Source organism: Sphaeramia orbicularis, chromosome 13, assembly GCF_902148855.1.
Source record: "Sphaeramia orbicularis chromosome 13, fSphaOr1.1, whole genome shotgun sequence".
NCBI lineage: Eukaryota > Metazoa > Chordata > Actinopteri > Kurtiformes > Apogonidae > Sphaeramia > Sphaeramia orbicularis.
Window position 1 is genome coordinate 47767840 of NC_043969.1, and position 20212 is coordinate 47788051.

The 20212-nt window shown below is 37.9% G+C and overlaps 1 protein-coding gene across 1 annotated transcript in view; it reads right to left on the reverse strand.

The window, feature by feature from the left end:
* sptbn4b (spectrin, beta, non-erythrocytic 4b) overlaps positions 1–20212 on the reverse strand; it is a 135796-nt gene that overhangs the window by 58983 nt on the left and 56601 nt on the right. Inside the window, exons 23-25 of the mRNA XM_030151484.1 lie at positions 13842–14044; positions 10369–10459; positions 2555–2701 (exon numbers count right to left, since the gene is read on the reverse strand). Of these exons, the coding sequence (XP_030007344.1) occupies positions 2555–2701; positions 10369–10459; positions 13842–14044 (441 nt within the window). The remainder of the gene's footprint in view (positions 1–2554; positions 2702–10368; positions 10460–13841; positions 14045–20212) is intronic.

Consider the following 20212-nt stretch of genomic DNA (forward strand, 5'->3'; position numbering starts at 1 on the left):
AACTCTGGCTTCGGTCCAACTGAGAATTAAACTGACAACCTTCTAGCTGTGAAAGGGAAATGCTAATAAATACTACACCACCACAACACCATTCTTGGAATCGGAGAATTAATCTACCTTCATGGAGGCCTGTGTAGAAAACTGTTGGAAATTTTGGACTGACTACAAATAATCACTAACAGGTGGAAATCTCCTCAGTTCTTCAGCTGCTGAAGTGTTCATCCTTCAGCTTCCTGCGGGGTGTTTCAGCTCAGGTTCTTCTTTAAGTGAATGTGTACGAAGCAAAACCCTTTACATTTTCAAACATCAGATGATCTGACACTAGTACTTGTGTCTCATCTGTTCTGTCTGACATTTTTCCATTCCAGTCTTTTGTAAATATGTATATAGTCTATAGAGCTTTATTGTTTACTAGTTATTACTGTTTTTATATTGTTTGTCTTTTATAATATCTTTATGCTGCACATTTTCTCTTTCACTTCATTCTGTTGCTGCCTTGACCAGTGAATTTCCCCACTGTGGGATCAATAAAGTCTCATCTAATCTAATCTACTCATGACAGTTGGACAGAGGTCTTTTGTTACAGTATTTCATCAGTCTGTTGAAACCTTTCTGTTCAGAAGTTCCAGTTATTTACATGAGTAAGGATACACGGACATATCGGTGGGACCTCGGTGTCATCATATCAGATGTCTTTATGCCAGTGTCAGATCTTTATCTATTGTGTTATATTAAAGGTTCTTCTTTACAGAGATAATGTGATGAAGGCCTGGAAGACTTTACAGTAGTAGCTATAATATGAAATAAAGTCACTATAATATTTGTAATGAATATTTCTATGTTAAAGGGCTCCTATTTATCTGAACCCATTTTTCTTAGTCTTTGGTTCATTTATTTGTGTATTTGGACCCTAATAGTTCACACAGTTTGACTTTGAACCCTCCAGTTGCTGCAAAACTATCTTTATATTCATTCCGGCAAAAATCGAGTGGATTTCTACAACCCGTTTTTAATTCCTGCTTAATTTGCTATGCTTTATAACTAGTTGCGTCACGAGATTTGCACGTATAAGGTCCAGACTTCAGACGAACATTTCTCCGAGTACGACCTAATTGTTTGTCAGCAGCAGTGGTTGTAGTAAAAACTGAAAATATGTCCAAACTTTGAGCTGATTACCTAAAATGTTCAGTTGTTGGTTGTATTAACAAACACAAGTGGCTGAACGGGACAGAAAGCACGGTCAATAACCTGGAGGGGGCGGGGCCTGAAGCGGCTCATTTGCATTTAAAGGGCCAGCGCTCCAAACCACCTTTCTGGTGTCATTACTCAGAAATAGGGTTGAAGATGGACCTGTGGAGTTGAATTAATGAAGAATTCAGACCCAAGCAGAGCATTTACAGTTTATGTAGAGCACAGGGAAATGCTTGAAAACGCATAATTCCATTTAAAAAAGCAAAATATAACTCCTTTAAGAAAAAAATAAATAACAACAAATAAAAGACACAGAAAGTGACATTAGTTTCGCCGTTTTTGCCCATTCAACCCGAAATATAACAGAAAAAAAAAAAAAGAAGTTGTTTTCCAGCTTTTTATGACAATGAAGATGGGCTGAAAATATGGTAAGGGAGAAATATTCCTTTTTTTTCCCTTTATTTATTACAGGCATTTCAACCATCAATCAACGATCGATAAGTCTTCTAAACTTTCCAACTAAAAACATGTGTCAGCCTTCGACCATCTGTCTCTGTCCCTCTGGAAACCTGTCATATGACCTAATGTGACCCCCACATGGGTCAAACATGAGCAGAAAAACAACACGGCTGATACTTTCCTCCTGGATCGATCATCAGACGTTCACTCCACTGCTCTGATCAACTGATCACACCCATCTGCTCTGACTGAGACGGAAACATGAGGCCTTTTTATTCTGACAATCTGAGCGAATAATAAAATAAGTGAAAGAAATCTACGACTCTACACGACAACATTCAACACGCTGCTGTGGAATTTAGTCAAGATCCAAATTTCCAAAGAAAAAGCCCCAAAGCTGCATCTGACAGGAAGTTGAAGACCATCACTCTTAGATCAAAACCGTCAAGCAACTCATGGCACCCAGTACACTTACAGTTGCGGAAAAAATTATTAGACCATCAAAAGTCATCAAAAACCATGGTTATGCAATCAAGTACTAACTCCTGTGTGTATCATGTGACTAAAACAGACAGAAAAGAAAACATGGAATGTCTAAAAACACTGTTTTAGTCAGTACAATGCCATAGATATTGATGGAAGAACTGAAGTGATTTTGGTTATTATCAAGAAAACATGGAAAATGGATAGATATCAGCTCTGAAATTAAACTACTATGAGCTATTTTTGTTATCATTATATTTGTCCAAACAAATGTACCTTTAGTTGTACCAAGCATTAAAATGAACAAGAAACTGATAAAAACAAGGGTAGTCTAATATTTTTTTTCTCCAACTGTATATTCAAGGCCACATTGCTGAACAGGACAGGTAAAAAAAAAGAAAGAAAAAAGACCATCACTCACCTTCTCAATCTTGTCAAGCCATTCCTTATTCTGGGCCAGCTCGGCCATGAACGCCTGGTGCTTCAGCCATTTCTTGTGAAGCTTCTGGGTCTCGTCTCGACTGCTGTCCCTCGCCATCAGCATCTTCTCACACACCCAGTCCCCGAGCTGGAAAAGAAGACCAGCAGAGGAACCCGGGTCAGATCAGACTGAATCAGAAACACCGAACGACATGAACGAGTATCTGACATCAGCTCTGAAACGGGTCCAGGTCTCACATGAACCGGAACTACAGGGTGTCCCTAAAGTCTGGACACATTGGCAACAATGCATATTTTCAATAAATAACATTTTCAACAATATTTTCTCATTTGGAATAATAACAAATAACATCCTCAATATGTGAAATGTATTATTAGAATGTACCCAGAGTTGGGACAGAACTGGGGAAGCAAGTCTCCATCTTTACCACCGCCTCTACCTGGAACACAATTCTATTATAATACCAAATAAAATTAAATAAAATTAAATAAAACAAAATAAAATACAAGAACTCATGTCATTCCAAGCTTTTCGTCTTATGGATAAAAGAGCGAGAATCAATTGGACAGTGATTGTGTTTTTAATCTATAAAGACCTAAACATCCACCGTTGACCAAAACCATCTACTGATCTGAACTGTTTAATACCTGTTGATCCACTAATCCTACGAATACATGTAAATAACTGGTGTAAAATGCAGTTTGGAAGAAAAAAGATGAAAATGATATAAAACACACAAATAATGACGATAGAGTACAAGATGTAACAAGATAAAAATTATGATGACATAAAAGACATAAAAGAAAATGAATAAAATGTAAAATATGCAACAAGATCAAAACAACATATAATAAACAACTCAACGAAAGTGACGGAAATGACAAAAAAAGACACTAAAGATGAAAAGAACATAAAAGAATGAATGTTAAAACAAGATACAGACCTAAGATGCAACACAATATATAAAATGAAAAATATGCAACATAATGAATAAACATAGAATGTGCAAAAAGATTAAAACTGATGTAAGACGCAAAAGTAAAGTTACGTAAAAGACGCAACAAGGTGAAACTGGAAGAACAGGATGAAGTAAGAGTAAACTGACCTAAATACAGTAAAAGAGGTAAAAAAAAAAAAAAAAAAACAGTAATCTGTGATCTCTAGTCTCATTTCTTAAAATTTTGATTTAATTAAGATGATGATTCTTTATTTTTTCTAAGGTTTTGATTGAAGTGAACGCAAAAAACACTGAATGTAACAGAAAAAGAAATGGAGCAACTATTAAAATAAGTACACAAAATAAACCTGTAACGTAAACCAAAACAGCAGGACGTATGGTGTTCTAAAAATAAACCACGATAAGTATTTATGATCAGGTGTGAATGAAAATGTGAATAAACGGTGTAAAGAAGACAAACACACACACACACACACACACACACAGGAGGAAATACAAGGTCAAACACACAGACATGAATATTTAATGACGCACAGCAGGCACATGTAGGCTGACACACGTGTACCAACAAGCATGGCGGCAGGAATTTACATGTACTCACAACACCAGGCGTCCACAGCGTCACCACCAGCCCCCACAGTAAACAACCCACGCAAACCCACATCCACACACAGTCAAAGCTGCACATTTATCATCAGCAACATATTCAGGTCAGCATCCGTCATCAGCATCCTCACACCTGCATCCAGCGTTTCTACCTGCATCACCCATCCACCGTCACCCCTTAACCTACCCTCCCATCCCACCCCCCACCCCCACCGCCGTCATCTGCAGTGTGGCGGTACGACGAGAGCATTTACCGGCGGCGTTTAACGGAAACAGCCCACGGGGTTGTTGTGGCAGCTGCAGGCAGGCAGCCGCTGGTATCCGCATCCTCGCAGCCCTGCCGTCGCAGAGGAGGATGAGGAGGATGGAGGAGGGAAAAAAAAAAGAAGAGCGGGCAGCAGGATGGGTGCTTTCTGGTGAGCCGGCGCTTCAGAGGCAGAGGAAAAAACGCCAAAAAAAAAAAAAAAAAACCCACTGGAGGCTGAGGAAACAGGCTGGATGCTGCCCCCCTTCCCTCTCCTCTTTCTGGTGTTCCTTACTGTGTTGCTGAGGATTTGCTGAACGCTCAAGCAGGAGGATAAAAGGGGAGGGGAGGGGGTGGATCAGTGACGAGCAAACGAGGGCAGGAATGACTGAGAGGAGGGGAAGAAGAGGAAGAAGAAAAAAAAACAAAAAAAAACAAAAAACACCCAAAACAATAAAATGGCTGGCAGCCGAGCCGGCGCAAATGCCCCTCCCCTTCCTCACACCTTCAGCGAGCGGGCGAATGAGCGAAGCCGATTGGTCGGAGGAGAAATGTGAAAGAGGAGGAGCTGAAGACTGGGGTTTTTGGAAATGAGGAAAGGGATGAGGTGGAGGAGGAAAGGGTGGATGGGGGGTGGGGGGGTGGATGCAGGAAGCGGTCACGGCTAATGATGCCGAGCTGGGGGGAGTTAGAGAGGATGGATGACAGGGAGAGAGGGAAAAGAAACTGAAATAAAGAGATTTCTGAAGGGATTGAAGCACGACTTGACTACAGCTGCTTCTGTTTTACCCCCACCACCACCTCACCCACCCACCCACCGACCCAACCCCCCCACAGCTCACGGTAGCATCCCTCTCCTCCTCTGCAGCAGATGTACTCTGAGTCTGCTGCAGTGGTAAAGCACAGGGAACAGAGACAGAAAAGAACCGAAACAGACGAGGACGAAGAGGAGGACGGTTAAAACGACTTCAACTCTGGGTCCGGACAGAATTCATGTCGATAAGGATGATAAGATTTGGACAGTTTTACTCCATCTGGACAGATCTCACAGCCTTTCATACAGAAGAAATAAATATAACACCTGCGAAGCTCTAACCTGGGACTGACAGACTAATTCTAAAATGAAATTAGTCTGGGGACCTCTAAAACATAAATCGTTATCCTCATATCATAACTGCCTAAGTCATTTTTTTTTAAAACCTCTGAAATGTGATTTGACATAATTGGTTTCAGCAAGTCTCTGTATTCTCCTCAAAACAATGATCTGTAAAATTTCAGAAAATAGAAAATAGTCTCACAGCTTTAAGTGACACTGCTCTAACCCCAAAATACTGACATTAGTGAAAGAAAACAAACACACAAAAAAAGCACATTTAATGCTTCATATTTGACATGAAAATGAGTGTGTCATAAATCTACCAAACCACACCAAAGAAAATAAACTTTATGCACAACACATGTATGTGACCTGAGAACAATGACTTCATATGGACAGATCTCACAGCTTTTCACACAAATAAAGCAATAAATACAATATCTGCAATGCACTAACCTCAGACCATAACTGCCTGAGTTTTATTTTTTTGGAAAACCTCAGAAATGTGATTTTCTCCTCAAAACAATGGTCTGAAAAATTTCAGAAAATAGAAAACAGTGTCACAGCTTACAGTGACACTGTTCTGACCACTAAAATATTGACATTAATGAAAAAAAAAAAAAAAAAATTCATATTAAATGTTTCTTTTTTTTTTTTTTTACACGAAAATGCCTTAACATTATTAAAATAGTTGCTCACAATGTAAATTATATGATGCATATAAATTAATCTCTCCAGAGTTTTCATGAATGGTGATATTATCTTGAGGATTCAGCTGTAAACTAGAAAAGCACTCAGAGAGCGCAGACCTCCGCCAAGGCAGATCAGTGCCCCCCCCCCCCCCATCACCACCAAAATGTAATCATTTCTTCCTTGTGCCAGTATCAACCTTTCCTGAAATTTTCATCCAAATCCATCCATAACTTTTTGAGTTATCTTGCACACGGACAGACAGACAGACAGACAGACAGACAAACCAACGCCAGCAAAAACAAAACCTCCTTGACAGAGGTAACAAATGTATCACTGCTGTAAGATTGCACTTATTTAGTGCCTCAAGTGGACATTTGAGGAACTACACTTCATTGTTCAGCTCCGTTCTTTTACCATTCAGTTCTACCAGTCTGGTAAACCATGATATATGCACAGTCACACACACACCTCTACATGAACACACAAACACACACAGAACTCTGATGACTATAGAGGTCAGGGGGGGTCACGGGGTGATACCCCCCAGAGACTGGAAATGAATTAAAAGAGGAATGAGAGGGATGGGGGTGGACAATGTCCCAGGACGACACAGAATGAATGAGACTAAAAGAGGAAACTGGAGGAAATAAAGAAGTCTGACGACAGGAGTCACACCCTCTTCATCACAGTGAAAATGCTTCAGTTTCAGGACGACACTGCAGTTCTCTGTTCTCCATATTATAAAGACAGATGATACCAGTGTTCATCTGGCTGTATTCTTTTCCTCTAGATGTCACTAAATATCACACACTGAACCTTTAAGAGCTTCAGTCGAGCCACATGAAAACATAATAAAATCAAGGACATTAACTCTTTACAGTACGTTGTTCTGACTGCGTCATAAATCTGCCAAACGCCAAAGAATATCAACTGGAAATAGGATCAGTTTACATAACACATACATGTGACCACACCATCTGAAATCTGTAAAATCTGAATCAATCATTCTGAAAATCTTGAAAAATGCCACCATCTGACATCAGACAGCAGCCCGTCTGAAGCCCCCTGGAGCTAATTGGATTCTATTGATTCCTTATGATCCCCATAGAGAACCCTGGAGCTCACTGGAGTCTCCTGGAACTTACAAAGGTCCACTGGAATCTCCTGGAATTTAGACCAGTCCACTGTAGGCTCCTTCAACTTACAGAGGTCCACTGTAGAGGTCTGCTGCAGTCTCCTGAAACTTACAGAGGTCCACTGGAGTCTCCTGGAATTTAGAACAGTTCACTAGAATCACCTGGAACTTAGAAAGGTCCACTGGAGTCTCCAGGAACTTAGAGAGGTCCACTGGAGTCTCCTGGAACTTAGAGAGGTCCACTGGAGTCTTCAGGAACTTAGAGAGGTCCACTGGAGTCTCCTGGAACTTAGAGAGGTCCATTGGAGTCTCCTGGAACTTAGAGAGGTCCACTGGAGTCTCCTGGAACTTAGAGAGGTCCACTGGAGTCTCCTGGAACTTAGAAAGGTCCATTGGAGTCTCTTGTAACTTAGAGAGGTCCACTGGAGTCTCCTGGAACTTAGAGAGGTTCACTGGAGTCTCCTGGAACTTAGAGAGGTCCACTGGAGTCTCCTGGAACTTAGAGACATCCACTGGAGTCTCCTGGAACTTAGAAAGGTCCATTGGAGTCTCCTGGAACTTAGAGAGGTCCACTGGAGTCTCCTGGAAGTTAGAGAGGTCCACCGGAGTCTCCTGGAACTTAGAGACGTCCACTGGAGTCTCCTGGAAGTTAGAGAGGTCCACCGGAGTCTCCTGGAACTTAGAAAGGTCCATTGGAGTCTCCTGGAACTTAGAAAGGTCCATTGGAGTCTCCTGGAACTTAGAGCAGTCCACTGGAATTTCCTGGAGCCCAGTGGAAACCCCTGAGGTCTACAGCAATCCACCAGAGCCTCCTGAATCCCCCTAAAGCCCAACTAACTCAACTAGAGTTAACTGTAGACTGCTGGATGCCCCTGGAGTTCCCTGGAACCTATGGGACCCCCAGGAACCCACTGAAGAACCTGGAGAGGAGAACCTTGAACCATCTGAAGCTAATTGGAGTCTCCAGGAGCCCCTTGAAGCCACCTGAAATCCCTTGGTCCTGCTGGAGCCCCCTGGAGATACCTGGATACTACTGATTCCCCTTGGAGCCCCCCTAGAGCAACCCAGAACCTCCTGAAGTTCAACTTGAATACCCTTTAAGCCAACTGGAATCCCCCTGAACCCCCCTGGAGCCTACTGTAAGTGCTCCTAGTTAAATATTTTGTTCAGTTTTGTTGCATACTTTGGAACCTACTGGAATGTACCACATCACCATGGAGTCCTCTAGAGCCTCCTTAACCCCCCTGTACCCCCCACTGACTCCCAGTCCATGGACCCTTCCATACTGTACTTCCACAGATGTGACGGATGTGACACACTCATGTACACAGTGAGTTACAGTCTTCCTCCTGAATTAGTGATGAGGAGCTGTGCTGCTGAATAATTCAATGGAGCCAAAGAGAGAAAGTTGCTGAAACTAAACAAGGTTTTGGCCCAGAAAGAAGCCACTGACTCTGCAGGGTGAGGGAGCAGCATCTGCAGGACTGAGCCGAGCAGAAGCGTGTTTCACGTTACCAGACACGCAATCGTACCACGCCAACAACAGCAACCAAAAGACGAAAACGAGGAGGTGAGCGTTCTATGACAGGATTCAGTGACAGTCAGATAGTACAGACTGTGAAAATGTAATGAAGATGGACACTGTTATCAGAGGCAGACAAATTAATCAACTAGGCTGATAAAATGGAGCCAAAAGGAGGTTTTACAAACCATCTGAATCAGCAGACTTTAGTAAAACCACCTGATGTTCACTTACAGATTCCCTGATTTGCTGTTTGAAGTGTAGTCAAACTGTCAGTTTTTATTGGTAATGATAAATGATTAATTTCCTTCTTCCTGTTACAAACATTATTATAATCATTACATCTGCCTTAAAAAATCTACTATCCATTGACCTCTAACGTTTACCTTCAATTACTAGTACTTAGAACAGAAAAAAGGTTAATTTTCTGATTAGATATTGAGCATAATATTACTAGAAAGCACTAAAAGAACATTCTAAACATAAATCTTTTTCATGCAAAACTTCAAAGTTCAACATTTAGTCTGAAAATCTGTTACCGTCTGACTTATTTGAGAAAATATTGCTATGAAAACAACAAGTGAAACAGTGAGTCTTAGAACATCATTTTGTGATGTTACCAGAGGAGAGTCACTGGAAAGAACAAAATACATTAAGAATATTGAAAACTGTATGAAGTGGGTTAATGCACCAAAATTCAACATGTAAAAAAAAAACCTCTGAAACTGACATGGCTTGTGTCATGTTAAACCTCTAACAGGACAAATACTCAAAAGTTGCTTAACTAGGACTGGTTCGGAACCAGTGGCTCAGCTAAAGAACCAGCTTTGGATGAGGAAAATTTGTTCTACAACAGTAGTGACTCTTGGACTGAAAGGTAGGGTAGGAGATGTTTTCCTGGAACATTTTTTATTATATTGCTTAAAATCCCCTTCACACCCCGAATACAACCTATTAATTCAATGCTCTATCACAAAAATTAAAACTTTAGTCACCTGTGGAACGGACAGGACTGAAAAAACACCATCCAATGAATGGCAATATGTCTATCAAACTCAACTGCCATTTGCCCCTCCTTTCCCTCTGCACATACCCCTCTTTGGGCATGAATTGTGCATTCTCAGAGGCTTGAAGTGCTTGTACAGGACACGAAGCCAGAGCCAGCGCTTGGCTATATTAGCTATATTAGGATGGAAAGTTCACCAGCACACTGTTTTGTCACTAACATAAGTCACTAAGGAATGTGACGTTCACTAGATAGGTATGAATTGGAGCTGTTCTGTAAGAGCGGGGGTGTTGGAGGAGACTGAATGAGGTACACATGGATCCGCGACCCGCAGCCAGAGCTGCTGTCAGAGCCAGGGCCAGAGCCGGGGCTGGGGCTGGGGGCCGGGGGCCGGGTTAGGGTTATTTTTTCCATAACGTCCACACCTACATCCACCATATTTAAAAACAGAGCTTCTGTACACTTATGAAGTCAGCGCTCACAGTACCACAGTTTCATCTATACAAGTCCTTCTGAAATCCTGGTCGTCCTACCTCATGACAGTCCTGGAGGAACCTCTGGAGCTCCCATTGGTCGTTCAGTTTTTCCAGCCACTGCTGAGCCAGTTCTCTATTCTGGTTCCCCCTGAAAGAAAGACCAGGACCAGGTTTTATTTATAGCCATGACATTTTTTTTACATAATTCTCAAATATTTAAGTTTTTTCCTTGATGTATCTACCACAGTGTTGTTTGTCTTTTACAGTTACTGGATCAATTATCTGATAAAACGCAATTAGTTTGTGTCTAAAGATATGTGTTAATTGATAGAGGACATTAAAAAACACACAGATTGAAAGCCAATTTTTCATCAAGCCACAGTGGAGTGGAAGTAATGTACAAAGTTTAATCTTTTGAAACCAAATCCAACTGTATTTCTAAAAAAATGCTGAAATATGTACAGGCTGAATCAATATAGTGTACTTCATTGTGTCATCTGCAAACAAATGTAATCCAGCAACAAAAATTCCATCATATAAATCGTTCATGAAAACACAGACAAAAAGAGGAGCCAACATAGAGCCTTGTGGGACACCTTTTAGTCGTCTTATGAAAGGACTTAGAATTAACATCAACATCGCAAGTATTAACCATTTACTATTAGTGGTAAATTTGATAAACATCTAACAGGATACTTCGTTTCAATTAAATCATGCATTAATAAACATTAAGTATAAATATTTCATCTTGTATGTTTTTTATTTATATGAGAGCTTTGAACGCGCTGCCTCTAGATTTGTGAAATCTTTATAACAGTATAAAACAACAAAAAAAGTGTCGATGGATAGTTTTCACCTTGTTGAAGATTTTATTTATTTTGATTTAATGTTTTTACTACATTTTTGACTCTTCTTGACTCTTTTACCAAAAATATAAAATCACAAATAACCAACTGATTTTGATGACTTTAACTCAGGATTAAAAATCAACATTTTGTCTGAAAAGAAATAATGATTTGACATTTATTGTAATAATTATTGATATTAACTGATCTGAAAGTATTTACAGTGATGTCAGTTTGACCATATCTGAACTTAATATCTTCTTAAGCAACTAAACAAAGCATAAATTAATACATAGTTAACACTGACACATCAGTGAATTGTTAACAGACTAATTTAGTGTTATTTGATACTAATTTAAAGTGTTATCCATGTTAGAGTAAAGATCATACTTTGTAAATGTCAGACAAAAAAAAAGGGAATGTACTGAATTCTTAAATGTAAAACCTAATCCACATGTCATATTTAAAATAATGATATTGTGCTAATTGTCCATCATCTGTATGAAAAAATAAACCATCACTGAGGTAATGAATGCAAATAAAATCTACAAACCATATGGTCGGACACGTTGGTGTGAACGCCGCCCAACCCCCACCCTGAACACATCACACAGATTTCATGGTCAGGTGTCACTTCTGGACCAAACAGAGCAGCCTCTGTTTTCTGTCTTTTGTTTCATTTGGAGGCTCTGCTTGGACCTCTAATGCTGCTATTATCCTGTTATTACTGCTTTATTGTATCTGAACAGCTGCTTTTCTTTCTAACGTACAGTAGAAGTGTACTCAGAGCTGCAGAAAAACCAAATCCAGGAGATGGGTTTTTATCCAAATGTATTACAAATCTAACCCTCAAACTCCCAAAATGGTCATCTGTGACTAAAAATGTCTTATTCTTAAATGTTCAGTATGTTTTGAGCCACTAATGCGATCAATATGTTTAAATAAATCAGATAAAACGCAGATAATGTGTCATATTGGAAGGTGGATCATGTTATTTAACAAAATGTCTGTTGTTGTAGATCAGGGGTGTCAAACATAAGGCCCACGGACCAAAACCGGCCCACCAAATGGTCCTATTTGATCTGAAGGATACATTTTCAAAGTGCAAAATGTATGAACAGTTAACCCTTTATCCGGAAAGTGAATATTTTTTGGTAATTTCTGCATGCATTACAAGACAGTGACAGTAACAGTTACAGTGAGTCCACAATCTGAGGTCCAATGTGGTCTCCAGGGTCTGTAAGGTCCACCTCTGCATGAACAGTGAGTGGACCTGCTTTGTTCAGTTCCATGAACTAATGGTACTAATGTAAGGAATGATGTTCAAAGGGATAATGTGGATGTGGACAGGGGTCTGGATCAACACTTATGTTGGTCTAATGTTCTAAAATACATGTTCCTTTCACCTTACATGTGTTTTTCTTGTATTTTTTATATTTACTTCTTGGATTTTTTTTTTTTTTTTTTTTTTGCCACTTATGGGTAAGGAACCAAATATGGTAACTTCATTAACCTATAAAGACCCAAACAGCCACTGGTGACCAAAACCATCCACTGATCTGAAAGGCTTAATACCTGTTGATCCATTAATCCTATCAATACATGTTAATAATAGGTGTAAATTACAGTTCTTCATCTTTTCATGGTCATCAGATATGACCCATTTGGACATTCAGAGGCTGCGTAGTTACCGTGGAAACACTGTCATCTTCTACAACATTGATTCACCAGTGAAACCCATGGAGTTGGATCAATGACAGCGGATGGACACACTGAGTTTATGTTCATGGTATATGATAGATATGATATATAACAATGATATATTGTACTAAAAAAGTCACGTTTTCTTCAGTTTTCTGTGTTTACGGTTTAATAATCTTCGAATTTACTTTGAGCTTTAATGAACATCTACACAATCAGTGAATTAAGTATCAGAAAATACATGATTTACACTGAAAAAATGCTAAATACAGAAGGTAATATGATAATAAATGGTGATAAATCGTTTAAGAAAGGCTAAATCTACAGAAAAATTCATTTGAGAACTGACAGAAAAGTAGCAATGGGTCTTTATGGGTTAACCTTGATTTTCTACATAACAATAAAAAAAATAAAACCTTGTTATGTCCTCCAATAACACAATAAGGTTGAAATTTTGAATTTCAGATTATTTCTAGAGAGCCCTATAAAGGGTTAAGGATTTTCAGGGGGCCACATACAACTAATTGTGATAGCAAGTAAAATAACAGAATAATAACCTATAAATAATTTTAAAAAAAGTTAAATTATCGAATTTACAAACTATCCTTTAACAATAAAATGTGCATAAAATGAACAAATATGAACCTGAAATGTCTTAAGAAAAATAAGTGTAATTTTAAGAATGTTAATGCCTGTAAATACATGTTTTTCCTCATTTATAGATCCACTGTGTTACTAAAATGCATAATATTGCTGACATTGCACTTGTTTTTTCAAAAGATATTTCACATGGTTATTGAGGTTCACTTTTTTATATAATGTAATTTAACTTTCTCACTAAAACAAAGAGATAAATGTATATTATTATTTCTAGGTTATTATTTGACTGCTCTGGTCCACTTCAAATCAGCCCTGTTGGAGAAGCTTATTGTTATGTGTTAAAGCCCCAGGAGCCTAAACCAGACAGGGTACACACTCCGTTACCTGTTGGCGAGGGTGTCGATGCGTTCCTTGATGCGTTCCGAGTAGATGTTGCTCTGGCTGATCAGACTCTCTCCGGCCTCGATCACAGCTTTGATTCGGTGCAGGTTCAGTTCCATGGTCGTAGTGAAGTCTTTGTGTTTCTTTATGGCGGCTTCGACCGTTTCCACCGTGGTGGGAAGTTCCACGTGGGCGAGGGCCGACTCCTGGAGGAAACGGGGTTAAACAGGAAAACAGGTTAACGAAGAGGAAACGAAGACACCAATGGATCAGGGGAAAATAATACAGACATCCCTGCACTTCAGGTATCTGGACTTGACTAGAACATTTACTCAACAACCTTTTCCTAATAATGCCTCCATTTTATCATACATATCTGCACTTTCTACTCCTTACATTGTCAAATTATAATTACTATTATTACTATTATTATTAGTAGTAGTACTAGTAGCTGTTCTGCTGTTATTAAACTATATACATACTGTGCATATTATAATAATATGAAATTATTACCTTTTTAAATTCATTATTATTATTACTATATTATTTATTTCCACTAGTACTTTCTAATTTATACAAAAGTCTTTTTAGTATACTAATTGAGGTTGAAAATTATTATTTACAGTCAGAGCACGAAAAATATTTTAGAAATTTAGAGGTAGAACATTTGCAATCATTGTCATGGACAAAAAAAAGATATCTAAATAAGAAACAAAAATGAAAAAATAAGCAACAGAGTGGACAAAAAAAATTAAAATAACCAATCAAAAGTACAAAATGAACAAAATGGACAAAAATGAACAAAACAAACAACAAAATGGACAAACGTGTTAAAATAACCAAATAAATGCACAAACTATTGAACAAAATGCACAAAAATTAACAAAATAAGGAATGAAATGGACAAAATTAAATAACGTAAGCCACAAAATGCACAAAAACAATTGAAATAACCAACAAAAATGCTCTAACTAAGAAATGAAGTGGACAAAAATGAACAAAACATGCAACAAAAAAATGTTGAGAGAAATGAAGTAAAAACCATCTCTGAGGCATTTTGGAAACAAAGATAACAGTTTAAACCAAACTAACCAATGCAATGATATTTATCCCAATATAAAAGTATATTCTGACATTAGTCATTATTGTTTTGTATCCCAGACCCTTGTTAGAAAAGAAACACCTGAATTCAATGTGTCCACATACTTTTGTCCATATAGTGCATATTTGTGATCGAATGTAGGGAATTAAAGGATAAAGTTCAGACACTCGTAGACCTTCTGCTGATAAAACTGGTTGCGTTCATATTAATGTGGTGTCATTTGAGTCTGGTGAAGACTTCCAGATCTGATCTTTGCATAACTCAGAAATAACGGACAGAATGTTCTCTAAATAGTCTTTTTATGTACATATTGTTTATATTATACACCTTATTGGACTAACATCTGGGAACTCGAGTACCAAATTTCGTGCCATCTCATGTGTAAATGTGTGCTGGTATGACAATAAAAATCCTTGAATCCTTAATTTGCAATTGCCTGTTTTTCACTACAATTTTACAGTTTTTTTTATTATTACTATTTTCTTGTAATATTTATTATATGTGTAGTGTACATTCGGTGTTGTTAATACAGTGCAGTTATTTTCCAACTGTGCTGCTGTGTTTCTACATGTCCTTTTGAGTCTAATTTTCCCATTCCTGCATATTGTGTCCTTTCCATCTGAAACTGCCTTGCGTTGCTGTTTTCTCTCCGTACAGACGCACAGAGGTTGGTTTTCTTGGTCTAAAATGTCAAAAGGCAGCGCTGCTCCTCTGTGTTTGTCTCTTCTGGTTTTGCTAACGGATCTCTAACTGGACTAACTCTCCTCATTGGCCTCGGGGCTTTCATTTAGAGACAGCAGCATTTCTTCTTCAATAAGTATCAAAGAGGCCACAGATCTCAATTTCACCTGCTCCAATGAAACCAAAGCCTGGTTTGAGAATGTAAAGAATGTACACTGTATGGACAAAAATGTGTGGACACATTGAATTCAGGTGTTTCTTTTCTAACAGGGGTCTGGGATACAAAACAATAATGACTAATGTCAGAATATGGTTTTATATTGGGATAAATATCATTGCATTGGTTAGTTTGGTTTAAATTATTAGGCCCGAGCCGAGTAAAGCCGGCGCAGGGCCTATTGAGTCTGCAGTGGGCGCATGGGGACAAAATCGCCAGTGACGCGGTCGCCTTTCGCCACTGTCGCCACTCTCACACATATTCACATTCACGGCACTGAGACCTTTCCGACGATGTATATGACATGTGCACAAATCGCATATTTACACCTGCTCAGAATGAATGGGAGTCAATGGGACACGCCCACTCGGGGTCAGTCACATGTGTGTAAGTGCACGACAGGTGACATCTGACCCCACACACATGTGGGGGGCCTCGAGAACTTTCAAAAAAGGGCAAATACGTGGTTGCCATAGAAACGGCTATATTGTTCTTGCTCAGATTATTATTATTTTTATTTTTATTTTTTTTTTGTCTTATTTTTCTTTCTCCTGCGCTTTGAGCTCAATTTTGACCCTCTGAACATTTACGAAAACTCACCAAATTTTGCCTAAAATTCAGAAGTGTGAGAAATTGAATTTACATATAGGTTTCGTAGATGTCGGTAAAGAAATGTTGCGGCAGCGCCCCCTTGAAAAGTGGAAATGCATTGCGCCAATGGGAGCGCATCCAACATAAAGTTTGTCGTAGAGCCACGAAAATCGGTAGACAGATTCATCATGAGGAGACAAACAAAAAATATTATTATGGCCACGCCCCTAAACCAACCCTTAGTCGGCCATATTGGATTGAAATTTCCAAAATGCTGAGTCAGCGTTTTCACTGAAGTTGTATTTTAACTATCTCCTACTAAGCCGTTTGGCCGAATGAGCTCAAAATCGGTGTACAGTATCTAGAGAAGTGGGGCATCAAAAGTTAGCCGAATTTTTTGAATCGGCATCACCGTTTTTGTGTGACAAGGTTGCAAACTTTGCGAAGTTTTTTTGAAAATTTACCATCATAAAAATTGCTTCAGCTCAGACATACGAACAGCGATTTGGCTGAAATTTGACTCAGACGTCCATCTCCCAGGCCTACACCCATTTATTAAAAGAAATTGAAATTTCGCACTATAGCGCCCCCTACAAATGTACATTTACAAAAATGACATCAGTTCGGACAGACGAACACCGATTTGGCTCAAATTTGACTCAGACATCTGTCTCAAAGGCCTACACCTATTTATCAAAAGAAACTGAAATTTTGCACTACAGCGCCCCCTACAAAATTTTTTTATATTTTTTATTAAAATTGCTTCAGTTTGGACATACGAACACCAATTTGGCTCAAATTTGACTCAGACGTCTATATCCCAGGCCTACACCCATTTATCAGAAAAATTTTAAATTCGGCGCCATAGCGCCCCCTACAATGTTACCTTTACGAAAATTACTTCACGTTAGACATGCGAACACCAATTTGGCTCAAATTTGAATCAGTTGTCAATCTCCCAGGCCTACACCCATTTATCAAAAGAAATTGCCACTTCGCTCAGTAGCGCCCCCTACAAATTTACCTTCATGAAAATTGCATCAGTTCAGACATACGAACACCGATTTGGCTCAAATTTGACTCAGTGGTACATCTCACAGGCCTACACCCATTCAATGGAACAAATTGAATTTTTGCTCATAGCGCCCCCTACAGATTTATATATACAAAATTTTGTTCAGTTCGGACATACGAACACTGATTTGTCTCAAATCAATTGTCAATGTCCCAGGCCTAAACCCATTCATTAGAAGACACAAAATTTGGGGCTACAGCGCCACCTGCTGAATGATGAGCATACTTCCACTGGACGTGCCCTTGGCGAGGGCCTTTAGATGCCGCTTGCGGCTTTAATTATCTTTGTTTCCAAAATGACTCGAAAATGGTTTTTACTTAATTTCTCTCTCTTTTTTTTTATTCATGACTATGATTGTAAATGCTCTACCTCTAAATTTCTAAAATATTTTTCATGCTCCGACTGTAAATAATAATTTTCTACCTCAACTAACCATCTACTTTCATCACATCTCACTCACAAGGAAAAATCTTCCATTAAACTGTAAGGAAATATTGATGTTTTTATCTCAAATCATTATGAACAGGACATCTTACAGCTGTAGACATGATGTGTCCCAATATTTTTGTCCATATAGTTTATAAACATCAATATTTCCTTAAAGTTTAATGGGAGATTTTTCTTCCCAAGTGAGATGTAAATGAAGTAGATGGTTTTCTATATTTAACCTTTCTTTAATGTTTTTTTTTTTTTTTTTTTACCATTTATTGTAATATTATCTCCTTTATTTTGTGTTCTTTCAGTGAAAATCAGGTACTTTCCTATATTTAATTCACTGACCATGTAGATGTAGCTCCAAGTCAAGAAATGAACAAATGAATGAACAATAAATGTACAAAATCATGACAAAAATTAAAGCAATTAAAATGAAAATAATAAGCAATAAAATACATAAAATAAACAAAAATGAACAAAACAAGCAACAAAATGGACAAAAATGAGCAAAATAATTTTTAAAAAAAGGGGGGGGGCAACTGTGTTTAAAATAATCAACAAAATGCCTAAAATAACAAACAAAATGGACAAACATAATAAATAAATGAATGAATTATAAACTATATGGACATAAATGTTGGAATACATCATGTCTACAGCTGTAAGATGTCCTGTTCAGGCTGATTTGAGATAAAAACATCAATATTTCCTTCAAGCTTAATGGGATTTTTCTCTTCCTCAGTGAGATATGATTAAAGTAGATGGTTAGTTGTGGTAGAAAATTATTATTTACAGCCAGAACATGAAAAATATTTTAGAAATTTAGAGGTAGAACATTTAAAATCATTGTCATGCATAAAAAAATGATATCAAAATAAGAAACAAAAATGGAAAAATAAGCAACAGACTGGACAAAAATAATTAAAGGGACCAATCAAAAGCACAAAATGGACAAAAACGAACAAAACAAGCAACAATATACACAAACGTGTTAAAATAACCAAATAAATGCACAAACTATCAAACAAAATGCACAAAAATTAAGAAAATTAGCAATGAAATGGACAAAAATAAATAATGTAAGCCACAAAATGGACAAAAATGATTGAAATAACTAATAAAATGCTCAAACTAAGAAATGAAGTGGACAAAAATGAACAAAACATGCAACAAAAATGTTGAGAGAAATGAAGTAAAAACCATCTCTGAGGCATTTTGGAGACAAAGATAATAATTTAAACCAACTAACCAATGCAATGATATTTATCCCAATATAAAACTATATTTTAACATTAGTCATTATTGTTTTGTATCCCAGACCCCTGTTAGAAAAGAACCACCTAAATTCAACGTGTCCACATACTTTTGTCCATATAGTAGATATTTATGATCGAATGTAGGGAATTAAAGGATAAAGTCCAGACACTTGTATTCCTTCTGCTGATAAAAATGGTTGTATTCATAATAACGTGGCATCATTTGAGTCCGGTGAAGACTTCCAGATCTGATCTTTGCATAACTCAGAAATAATGGACAGAATGTTCTATAAATACCAGCGTATACTGTCAACACACACACAGCTGCCTACGTTTCCTCCTACTCTTCATCATGGAGCTACAATTTAGAGCTAGAGTTACCAGAAAGTGCTGCCTCAACTGCTACGCTCTCATATCATATAACAGAGGGACACGCTGCAGAAACACACCTGCTGACACACACAGACACACACTCTGATTCTCTGCATCTCAGAGCTGACTTTGTGTAGCGATCAGCTGACCACGCCCGTTCTGGTCATGGCTCCTGCAGCGTGAAAGGCAAAAGGAAAAAAAAAAAAAAAAAAAACAACAGAACCTACGCCTCCATATGAACACAAAAGAAGGTTAGAAATGATAAGAATTTTAAGAATGTGCAATAACTCTGTATAATCTGAATTATGTGCAATAAGTCGTCCAATAATCTTCTGTTCTTACAATAATAATACAATATTTATTCAATATTTATCAAAATATAAATGCACTGTTTTTATATAGACTTGAGTTCATAGGTATAAACACTGTTAATATTGTGTCTACTGTTATTTTAAGTGTATTTTTTTAAATTTTAATTCTACTTTAGCTCTATCCTGGGTTTATTTTGTAAAATTTTACGTTCTATTTTCTTTTATGTTTAGTTTTAGTAATTTTATATTCATTCTATTCTTATTTTCTGACGTATTGTTTTTTTTACTGATATTGTTGCACCGACTAGAGTAGCACTACAAATTTTATTGTACA